Here is a 12,001-nt window from a genome sequence, read left to right as displayed (position 1 = left end):
TTGGTGCCCAGTTTCCTTCAGCAACAGAGCCCCCATTTTCTTTCTTCCTAACCCATCAACATCACTCTATTCAAAAAGGCTTATAATATGGTACAATATTAAAAACATTTTATTTACACCAAAAAATATTTTACACAAAACAAATACAGTTAAAAGTGTTACATATTAAAAACAATAGATTTTACGATGTTTAAATTGAAATATGCAGGGAATCTTAAAAAGAGTTTACACAGATAGGGTTAATACAAGTTTGAAAAGAGGGAAGGGTATAAAGGGATGTAGAGTCAGCCGGGAACTTATTTTGAGTTGGAACTCTGAGGAGTGAACATCAGCAGCCTTGTGCAATTAAGCCACATTCTTTTTCCTTCTTTCAGGAATATAGGCTATCCTGCCCAGTGTCAATGTACAAAGAAGAGTGTGGAATGATAATCAGTTTTTTTATTAATGATTGTTAAATATTTTTAAAGTGGATTAAAAAAACAGATTTCTGAACAATGCATAACAGAAATAATTCATATTGCTAATCATCATACAAGGCTCTTATGTTTAAAGTTAGTTACAAAAAGTTCAATAAGAGCAGATTCTGTCAAATGATTATGTATAATTACTCAGAGATTTCTGTCAGGTATCCTTCTCTTTAACGATGGAATCACTGTGGTTCTCATTAGCGCTGAGTCCCGTCTTAGCACGAGCTGGCGGAGTGAACAATGGAACTCCTCCATGAGGGCGATTTGTGTTTTGGCCAGCTCCACTGAATGGCTGGTACTGTGAACTGAGTTCATGCTGTTCACATAAAAACTGTTTCCTGTTATCTCTTCTCCTTGTACAGCACAAGTAAATGATCTCCATTATATTCAGGAGTACTGAAATGCCTGAAACTGCAAGCATAAAAAAGATAAAGATCGTTTTCTCTGTGGGACGGGAGACCATACACTGGGCACCAGCCATTTCGGCGCAAGGAGACATTTTACAGTGGAACTTTAAGTGAATGAATGGAGAACCAAAGATAAAAAACTGGCTCACACTAAATCCAACTTCCAGGAAGATCTTTAAAAAGAGCTGTGTCACATACATGCAAAAGAGTGTCCCTTTTAACTTCACCTTTCCACGATCATCCGTATATTTACGTTTCTTTAATTTAATTCCATCAACACCATCCTGCAGCTGTTCCATCATTTTTTTCTCTTTATGAATTATGTGTACAGCATATCCCAGAAAGACAAGGGTAGGAGTTGACACAAAGGTGATCTGCAGGACCCAGTAATGTACAAAGGATATTGGAAACTTCCAGTTGTAGCAAGCATGTTCACATCCTGGTTCCTGAGTGTCACAGTAGAACTCTGACACTTCATCTGCCCAAACATTGTCTGCAGCAGCACCTAGGACAAAGATCCGGAACAGGAAGAGGACGCTCATCCAGATCTTGCCCACTATAGTTGAATGAGATTGGACCTTGTGTAGCAGTGTCAGCAGGTAAGACCAGTCTCCCATGGCTGAAAACTAATTTGATATATGGAGGAAAAACACAGTTAGTACACTTAAATCACTATCCCACCCACCAGTCTGAGCCATGGTCTGACTATCCCTCATCACACTCACTCTACTCAGACCAAACAATTTGCAATATGTTCTTCTACTTTGTTTCTCTTTTTCTGTGTGTGTGTGTGTGTGTGTGTGTGTGTGTGTGTATATATATATATATATATATATATATATATAATGTGTGTGTGTGTGTGTGTGTGTGTGTGTGTGTGTGTGTGTGTGTGTATAGTGAGATGGAAATTTAAATGACTCAATAATAATAATGGTGTGCTGTGGTCATTTTAAGCAAATGTTTCTTTTTTAGACAAACAATACCTAATAAAGTTTCATTCAAAAAGAATCTGAATCAACTTACAAAGGCTTACACAATGTCTAACTCAGCATGCTCAGCATGCACCTGACTCTGAGAATCAGGTGCATCTTCACACAGCAGCCACTCTGGGTCTAAATGACAACACCTTAGACTTCAAAACCATGAGCTATGACTATAAACTATGACTCACAAAACTGAACAAAAACTTACAAACAGTGGTGCTGGAGAACCGGAACGTGACAAACACACAGCATGGAGGAGGTAAGAGGATGAACAGACGTTAACGACGCGACACCGAGTAGGGGAAGACACAGACACTAAATACAAGAGGTGAACGGAGCGAAGAGGAAACAGCTGGGAGACACGGCTGACGCTGATTACACTGATGATACAGGGAGAGCACAAAGCTGAACGCACTGACATGGGACACAGACCTACAAAATAAAACAGGAAGCACACGACAGACAGAGACACAGACGTAGACTCATAAGCAGGCATACCGAATATAACACATAGAACTCAAACAATAATAATCATCATCATCAACAAAACACCAGAGAAACAAAACGTTCATTCAGAAATAGACCAGAACTCAGAATGCTGGGTCAATACTGACCCAGAACCATGACAACAGATTTTCTTACAAACACACAACCACACAAAAACAGCTGTTTAAAAAGACATTTTGGTCTAAAAAAATTTTTTTTTCCTTAAAATGGCAACAGCACAGCATTATGAATTATTGTTCCATCGTTTTAATTTCCGTCTTAACACCTATAGTCATCACCCGATGCTATTGGCATATTATTAGTGATCATATTTTGTGGTCATATGATAATTGATTATTAACAAGTTATGAAATATATTTTTGTGATGTTCAGAAAAATTATGATCATCATAAACTTTTATTAGAGTGATCCCTCATTTTTATCGCGGGACTTATGTTCCAAAAATGACCCGCAATGAAATCCACAAAGTAGCCAGCTTTTGTTTTTACAATTATTATATATGTTTTAAGGCTGCAAAACCCCTCACTACACACTTTATACACTTTTTTCAAACACGCATGAACATTTTAACACTTTTCTCTTTTATTTTATACACTGTCAAAGTTCAAACCTTCATACAACAATATGTCTAGTATTATAGAATGAAATCAAATATCAAACCCTGTTTTCAGGATCTGAACATGGGAGTGGAGTTTCATCGACATTGATGTGTTTCTTGGAGAGAAAACCTACAAACATACAGTACAGAACTTCAGAGTCACACTGCTAGCGATCGAAGATTTATGTAAATTTGACAAGCTTAGTGCTTAGCTTGGTGTACAGCCGATCAGGACGCAGCACACAATGTGCTGTACAAAAAAAAAGCATGCAAAATTGCACACAAAAAGAATCCACGAAACAGCTAGGCGGGCGAACCGCGATATAGCGAGAGACCACTGTATTTCCTTTGTGATTTCCTTGTCATAAGTCACTTGTTTTAACATAAAGTTTTTGACATTATAAAGTGTTGACGTTATTCCTGCTGTCTTACTATATTTTTACTAAATTTTACTTTACTTTGTTTACTATGTCTCCTTAGTTATTAGACTTTTCTTCTCCTCTGTGTAATTTGTCTTGTCAGACTTGAGACATAATCACAGGGGTGAAGACACGAGGGGAATCTCAGAAAAAACAAACTATAACGGCAACCCAAGCATAATAGAAATGAACTTAGATAACCTGAAGAACTTAAAAATAAACCATAAACGTCAAAATACATTAAAATTCAAAACGGTGGATCAAATGACCCAGGATCATGACATCATGGTCATGCTCTTGTTTGCTTACCTCATGTCATAGTTTTGCATGATCCTGTTCAGGCCATGTTCATGTTCATGTCATAGTTTACATGTTTAGCTTTAGTTGATCCCAGTTTAGGTTTTAGTTCAGTCTTTTGCCTCAGTTTGCCTTGCCTTGTTTTTCTGCTTGGATATCAGCCTTAAATAAAGAGCTCGCCTTTTGTTATACTTCGTTTTCTCTCCCAAGTCTGCTTTTGGGGCTGCTCCTCATGAACCCCCCATCCCACCCATAACAAGTACTATATATCCGAATTTCCCAGAGGAACCCACCCGAGGGATTAATAAAGTTTTATCTTATCTTATATCCTCCTGTTAGACTGTGATATGGCTGTTTGAAAGAAAATAGTGAACCTTTTTCAAATTGCACATTACTTGTCCTGTTATTATGTGATTAAATGATGGACAACTTTCATGCAATTTATCAAACTATTGACCACATCACTCCTGTAAAAATCTATTAATGTATGCAATCCACAATTTACAAACCAATTTTATAGTCTATAAAAAAATCTACTGCTGTAACACTGAAAAACAAATCAGCCAGACAATCCTACATCTCCCAACTGGTAAACAATAACCAGTCTAATTCTGCTTTTATTTTATTCACTGATAATCGATTAATCCCTGATAAACTATTAATACTACTACTGCTTTTAATACTACTGATAATAATCTGAAGATCTAAAAGAAGTTTAACATCTTCCTAAAGTCAGACATTTTCCCTGCCTCCTTTATATGTGAGGTAACCACACCACTTCAAGAAAAACCACATAGAATCACTAGTGAGCAAAGATTGATCACTAGTGATTCTACGTGGTTTCTAGTGGTTCTATGTGGTGATTGGCTCACATCGTGTCCAAAGGGTGGAAGTGTTTATTTTTCAGTCATCAGTTTTAGATTTGAAAAAATAAAACTTTATTCAGGGGTTCCTCAAGGGTCTGTCCTTGGTCCATTACTGTTTAACATGTACATGCTCCGACTTGGTGCTGTCATAAAGAACAACTCTATATTCCACCATTCTTATGAATATGACAGATAGTTGTTTGTCCTCACTTTTCTCTGATGATCTAAAATCTCTTCACAAACTAATAAGCTTGAGATCTTTGAACTGCTACCAGAATCAGAAAAAAGTATGCTTCCAAGTTGTTTTCGGGCGATCGTGGCTCAAGAGTTGGCAGTTCGTCTTGTAATCGGAAAGTTGCCGGTTCGAGCCCCGGCTCCAACAGTCTCGGTTGTTGTGTCCTTGGGCAAGACACTTCACCCGTTGCCTACTGGTGGTGGTCAAGAGGGCCCGGTGGTGCCAGTGTCCGGCAGCTTCGCCTCTGTCAGTGCGCCCCAGGGTGTCTGTGGCTACAATGTAGCTGACATCACCAGTGTGTGAATGTGTGTGTGAATGGGTGGATGACTGAATGTAGTGTAAAACGCTTTGGGGTCCTTAGGGACTAAGTGAAGTGCTATACAAATACAGGCCATTTACCATTCAGGGATTGTGGACATTCAAAAACCTTTTTATTTACGTTTTTTTGTTCTGTTCTGTTCTTGTTTCATTCTGATGTTTTTCACTGCCTTACGGGATTGTAAACTTACTTTTTGTGTTTCTTTATTTTCTGTGCTAACGACATACAGTTTTGATGTAATATAGTACTATATAAATATAATTGTCATTAAAAAAAATCTAATCAAAGCATAAAGTCTGCTACTGTTGAATGGGGAAAATAAGTTGCACATATAATCTGGTAAACACAGACACGAGAAATGTAATGGAACAAAATTGGGAGCAAGTGCAGTGTACTGTGTCAGTAATTATACTGTATTTTTTGCTGTATTGTAAATATAAAGAAAAAAACATTGAAATTAATGAATTCTTTATCTAATATTTTATTAATATCTGTTACTATCTAATGTGACTTGTTAATTTTATGTTTAAAAAAAAGAGAAAAGAAATATATGAATATAATGCAAGCACTAGTCCAAACAAACGTTTTGGTTACCGCTTCTCATCCAAGCATTAAAGGCTACTGTAGAGACCCTGTACTTTTTCAATTGAAATTATATAAGAAATGAATGTATTTCTTTAAATTACTCACGCTATTTCAATAAACTTTACTTCATAAGAAGAGACTTTAAATTATTGTAGAAAGAAACCCAAGAAGTGGTGCATTAGAAAACATTTGGTTACAGTTAGAAAAAGAAAACTCAGAATAAGACTCAGAGTGGGTCCGGTAGGTATTATGACTTGTTTGGATGATACAGAATTGAGACAGAAAAGAATCTTTTACTTTAATTTTTGATTAAGTTTAAAGTTTAACAGGTCCATTACCCAAAACTACAGCTTTGAAAACAGTGCATTAAATAGGGATGTAGCAAGTCTCTGAATAGATCTGCGTCATCAAAAATGTGCAAAGATGTTAAACAGGAACTGAGACCTATTTGTCTTAAAGAAACTGAAAAGTTTAATTCAACATTATTTTACAGTAATGAACAGGTGTTTTAAGTCAAGGATGTGGGAACAAAAAATGTACTCACCTATAATTCAGATATTAAAAGATCTCTGCCATGAGCTCATCCAAGAACCAGAGTGGAGGCAGATGAAAATCAAACTTAACTGACCAGGAAGACACTACTTCCTGTCTGAGGCCTGTGGGTTTGGTCTGACTTAAGCAGACATGTACAAACTGCTGATCACAGCATCATGAATCTCATGACAAATTTCATCACCTCCCATTCAATCAGTTTCTATAAAGGAAGCGCTGATAATTATAAAACAACACAATTTTTCTATCAACTCACACTCTAAATCATAATTTCCCAATGTCCACATTGTAGATTTGGGGTATAGTTGGGTACTTGAAAAAGAAACATGCTGAGATATTTGTTGGCACAAAAGAGACTTCGAATCATGTGTCCCAAGTGAGATGTAATTGGGATGTCTCTCGGTTTGCATTAAATTATAAATTTTAAATCAGGTGCCCCACTAAAAACTTTCAAAGTCACTTACACTGTGAGTGTTAATATGTTTATGGTGTAGTAAAGTACAGTATGTCCCTATTAAATTAGCACCAACTAGCTCACTAACCCCACTAGTAGGAAAATGCTGAAATTCTTGCTTCCAATTCAACACATGTCTCATTTTGCTAGTGAGTGTGGGTGGGCGCTTCTTACAAGGGAGTAATCTGATGATTCATCACCCTGAAGTCTGAAAAAATGTTTCAAGGAAGTGAAGCAATCTAACTCACCATAGAAGAAGTGACCCAAGGAGACAAATGATCCACTACCAAGAGAGGAGAAGGTATTAAAGCCAGACAACTCTATTTTCCACCACTGCGACCCACACTGAAAAAAATGCAATAGGGTGGTTGTTGAATTTGCATAGAATTACTTCATATATCCAGCATGACTAATTTAAATTTCACATCTAAACATATTTTTGTCTTTTAATTTTCACATATTCTTTAAGAATATTCATTCTTTTAGAACAAATCATGTTGAAAAGAAACAAGTTAGTCGTGTTTTATCCTCAAGCTCCGCCCCCTGGAAAGGAAAAATCGGCTGCACTGTCCGCCATTTTTGTCTCTCGCTTTGGAAAATCTACTACCATCTGGAGTTTTACACTTGAAGGTAAATACTATTTTAAAGCTAACACACCAGTGAGAAAGAGTGTAGACCCTTTATATACAGTGGGGCAAAAAAGTATTTAGTCAGCCACCGATTGTCCAAGTTCCCCCACCTAAAATGATGACAGAGGTCAGTAATTTGCACCAGAGGTACACTTCAACTGTGAGAGACAGAATGTGAAAAAAAAAATCCATGAATCCACATGGTAGGATTTGTAAAGAATTTATTCGTACATTAGGGTGGAAAATAAGTATTTGGTCACCTCAAACAAGGAAAATCTCTGGCTCTCACAGACCTGTAACGTCTTCTGTAAGAAGCTTTTCTGTCCCCCACTCGTTACCTGTATGAATGGCACCTGTTTGAACTCATCATCTGTATAAAAGACACCTGTCCACAGCCTCAAACAGTCAGACTCCAAACGCCGCCATGGCAAGACCAAAGAGCTTTCGAAGGACACCAGGAAAAGTATTGTAGACCTGCACCAGACTGGGAAGAGTGAATCTACAATAGGCAAGCAGCTTGGTGTGAAAAAATCAACTGTGGGAGCAATCATCAGAAAATGGAAGACATACAACACCACTGATAATCTCCCTCGATCTGGGGCTCCACGCAAGATCTCATCCCGTGGGGTCAAAATGATCATGAGAACGGTGAGCAAAGATCCCAGAACCACACGGGGGGACCTGGTGAATGACCTGCAGAGAGCTGGGACCAAAGTAACAAAGGTCACCATCAGTAACACACTACAACGGCAGGGAATCAAATCCCGCAGTGCCAGACGTGTTCCGCTGCTGAAGCCAGTGCATGTCCAGGCCTGTCTGAAGTTTGCCAGAGAGCACATGGATGATACAGCAGAGGATTGGGAGAATGTCATGTGGTCAGATGAAGCCAAAGTAGAACTTTTTGGTATAAACTCAACTCGTTGTGTTTGGAGGAAGAAGAATACTGAGTTGCATCCCAAGAACACCATACCTACTGTGAAGCATGGGGGTGGAAACATCATGCTATGGGGCTGTTTTTCTGCCAAGGGGACAGGACGACTGATCCGTGTTAAGGACAGAATGAATGGGGCCATGTATCGTGAGATTTTGAGCCAAAACCTCCTTCCATCAGTGAGAACTTTGAAGATGAAACGAGGCTGGTTCTTCCAACATGACAATGATCCAAAACACACCGCCCGGGCAACAAAGGAGTGGCTCCGTAAGAAGCATTTGAAAGTCCTGGAGTGGCCTAGCCAGTCTCCAGACCTCAACCCCATAGAAAATCTGTGGCGGGAGTTGAAAGTCTGTGTTGCTCGGCGACAGCCCCAAAACATCACTGCTCTCAAGAAGATCTGCATGGAGGAATGGGCCAAAATACCAGCTACTGTGTGTGCAAACCTGGTAAAGACCTATAGTAAACGTTTGACCGCTGTTATTGCCAACAAAGGTTATGTTACAAAGTATTGAGTTGTATTTTTGTTATTGACCAAATACTTATTTTCCACAGTGATTTACGAATAAATTCTTTACAAATCCTACCATGTGGATTCATGGATTTTTCTTTCACATTCTGTCTCTCACAGTTGAAGTGTACCTCTGGTGCAAATTACTGACCTCTGTCATCATTTTAAGTGGGGGAACTTGCACAATCGGTGGCTGACTAAATACTTTTTTGACCCACTGTATGTGGACTTTTACTGGGGTGTTGTTATTTTACAGGTATGTGGGCTGTTTATCGAAAACCATGAAAGGCCAATGTTAGGCTCCAGTTAGCTAATGGTAACCGAAATTATGCGATAAGCAAATTAGTAATTAACATATATAATGTGAGTTAATATTGTTTGTATATTTTTTCAGTCTAAATTAACAGACTATTACAAACTTGCATCGGTGTCTGTAGTAAGTGGTGGTACCTGCAGTGTCTTAACCATTAAACAAGCTAATGTAGGGCTGGGATATGACTAGTTTGTTGAAACATGTCTGCTGCCAATGTGACTGCTCACACATGGTAACATTACCAGCACATAGCCACAACCGCTATAAACATGCTGAAAGGTCAATCTAGCTTCTGTAGTCAGCAGCTGGAAGACTCAACACAGACCCAAGATTCAGTGTAACGGTTATCTAAATGTTGTGTGTCCTGTTTGTAAGCCCAGAAAAAGAAATTAAATAAAATGACGACCTTGAGCTTCAAGCTAATGTAAGCGTAATGCTATAGCATAAAGCGACTAATGCAATGATGAGGTTGTTAAATTAGTAAAAATACAGTAAATATATCCAACATGAATCATTTATATTTTTGGTCTAAACATAATTAAGTCTCACGCCTTTCACTTGTTTTAGAAGGATGTTCAGTCTTTTAAAACCAGTCATATCAAAATCACAGAAAATAGTTATGTTTTCTGTTGAAACTCCACCCCCCCCCCACCCCCCCGGGTGTGTTCTGCGAGGGAAAATTCACTGTGGCGGTCCGCCATTTTTTGTCTTCGCTTCGTTTACGTTTGGTGCTCAGCTTTACTTTGTCGAGGTAAACTGAAAACTACATGTTTGAGAGGAAACGAAGAGAACATCCATTATATGGGGAAGTTTTTCTCATGAATTGCTGTTGAGCAACATAATGGAAAAAACAAGTCATTCCTTAAGTTAACTAACGATAATGCTAGCTTAAGCTGCGGGACAATATTATGTGCATTAGCCTTTTTTCAGTGCGTGCCCAGTCACATTCGCTTGTTTTTTCTCAGTGAATACAGACTAACAAACTTGTGTCCATTTAGTTAACTGGTTGTACCTAAAATGTTTTAGTTAAACAGTTAAATAAGCTAGTTTGCCATGGGGTGGGCTCTGTGTGTGTTGGGGGGGGGGGGGGTGTCTTCACTAAAGTCGGTTTATTTAGGGCATGACACCTATGCAGTACTCATTAGGAGAGGAAGTGCATGACGTGGGGCTTTATTTCATGTTCTGGGGCAGTGAATGTAATGTACTGATAACATGTTAAAGACACACAAAAACCCAACAAATTATTTTAACTGATTTATAGAGAGACTGAGAGGAGGGCTTAAAGAGATAAAAATAATGACAATATAAATACGTTAAATTTTTTTTTTCTGTATCGATATATGGTGCTTATCCCTGCTGAAGGGCAGATTGGTGTTGCTTCAGAACAATTCTCTAGCGTTGTTACATAGAGGTGTTACAGTTAAGGTTTTAATAACATTCTTTTATTTACTAGTGAAGATTTGCATATGTTATCTCACATTCTGTAAGGTAAATTTTCTGGAAAGGTCAAATTAACTAATTTAACTAAGTATTAATGAAAGACCTTGATGTGTATATGACAATAATAGATGTAGTTTCTGGGTCATTTGGCAGAACTGCAAAATGGCCAGAAGGAGGCAACTGCTGTGGTTGCAAACAGGCTTTGGGTGGTATGGAAGTAAGGGCAACTATGGAACTGCTCAGCAACATGGGACCCATAGCTAATAAATAGTAATATGACAAAAAATAACAACTTTGTGTGGATGTAACCTTGTGAGATTTGAGATTTTGACAGCATTTTTATGTGACAACTTCTCTTTTTAGATAAATGCAGAGTTTAAGCGCATTACCACCATGCCACTGCAGTCCATATTACTCTTGCAGATAGATGTGCTATCTGACAAACTAATAAAGGTCTTCAAAAGGCGAGGAGGACAAATAGGAAGAAGACTTCAGAACATTCTGGAGCCCACGGCCCAGGTAAGAAAAAAAATTAATTTCTGTATACACTTTAGGGAAAATAATAATTTTAACAAAATGCTGCTTGTCACTCTATGCCAGGAATCACCTGGGATTTTCACAATTTACCATGGGTGCGTTTTTTTTTTGTTGTTTTTTTTCTTTTACCTGCATTAGAAGTATGTGTGGAGTTCATAGTTGAACACCTCTCTATGCTTTGACAGTATTCTGCTTCTTTGCATGGAGATTTCACTTCAGAAATGCATTACCTTTTTGAGCATTCTGAGGACTCAAATCACATGCTGTAATGAATACATTTTTTTTCACCTAATGTGTTAATGTTAACATTTTTTGGAATAGTGACACAGATTAAAATAAGATTTGGTATAATGTTCTTTGACCAGTGTTCTGTTTAATTAAATTTTGGAATTCTGCATTTACTAGGCCACAGATGAAGCCATTATCCAACGATCTAATAAGGAAACAACCATGGTGTCATGGTCCTGGGCCATGTTGGCCCAGTATTCTTAGTTTTCTTGTATGTTTGTATTTTGTTCCCTATTTAGGCCATGTTTCCTGAGTTGCCCTGTTGTGTTGTTCCCTAAGTGTTTTCCCTTCGTGGCTTTTACCCCCTGTGTGCCCCTCTGTGTATCTGTGAGCCCTCGTCTCTCCTTATGTTTTATTCCATGTTTCCCCAGCCCGTTATGTCTGTGTTTTCCCCGTGCTCTCTCTCCTCCTGTCTGAACCTCTGTACTTCCTGTTTGACTCTGCCCGTCTCCCGTCAGTGTTATGTTCACCCCGCCCTTTCTCGTTATGGTTATCTGTGTCAGCTGTGTTCCCCGTGTGTTCCCACTTTCCTCGTTAACCCTCTGTGTATTTCTGTCTGCGTCTCCCTCTGTTCGGCGTCGCGTTCTCCCTCATGCTGTGTGTGGTTCTCCCCGTGTCTTCTGGTATATGTTACAATTAGCTTTTCCCAGTGTAGTTTAGTTT

General features: G+C 38.4%; 1 protein-coding gene and 1 long non-coding RNA gene across 2 annotated transcripts; one reads left to right on the top strand and one right to left on the bottom strand.

Annotated features, from left to right (window-relative positions):
* Positions 1 to 276: 276 nt before the first annotated feature.
* LOC146661427 (gap junction Cx32.2 protein-like) lies at positions 277 to 6,290 on the bottom strand. The gene is made up of 2 exons (XM_085421527.1): positions 6,228 to 6,290; positions 277 to 1,500 (listed from the first exon to the last, which is right to left on the bottom strand). The coding sequence occupies exon 2, from the start codon at positions 1,489 to 1,491 to the stop codon at positions 622 to 624; it is 870 nt and encodes a 289-aa protein (XP_085277653.1). The 5' UTR covers positions 1,492 to 1,500; positions 6,228 to 6,290; the 3' UTR covers positions 277 to 621.
* A 772-nt stretch (positions 6,291 to 7,062) lies between these two features.
* Positions 7,063 to 11,504, top strand: LOC146661426 (uncharacterized). Its single transcript, XR_014913610.1, has 3 exons — positions 7,063 to 7,319; positions 10,877 to 11,032; positions 11,456 to 11,504. It is a non-coding gene; the product is annotated as an uncharacterized LOC146661426 (long non-coding RNA).
* The last annotated feature ends 497 nt before the right edge of the window (positions 11,505 to 12,001 follow it).

This window comes from Rhamphochromis longiceps, linkage group LG10 (assembly GCF_057381845.1).
Source record: "Rhamphochromis longiceps isolate RC_006_pf linkage group LG10, R_longiceps_female_GT1.1, whole genome shotgun sequence".
Classification (NCBI taxonomy): domain Eukaryota; kingdom Metazoa; phylum Chordata; class Actinopteri; order Cichliformes; family Cichlidae; genus Rhamphochromis; species Rhamphochromis longiceps.
Note: the sequence above shows the minus strand (reverse complement) of the source record. Positions and strands in the feature narration are given on the sequence as shown.

Coding starts and splice junctions, on each gene's coding strand:
- LOC146661427 (XM_085421527.1), bottom strand. CDS start 1,491: ATGGGAGACTGGTCTTACCTGCTGACACTGCTACACAAGGTCCAATCT.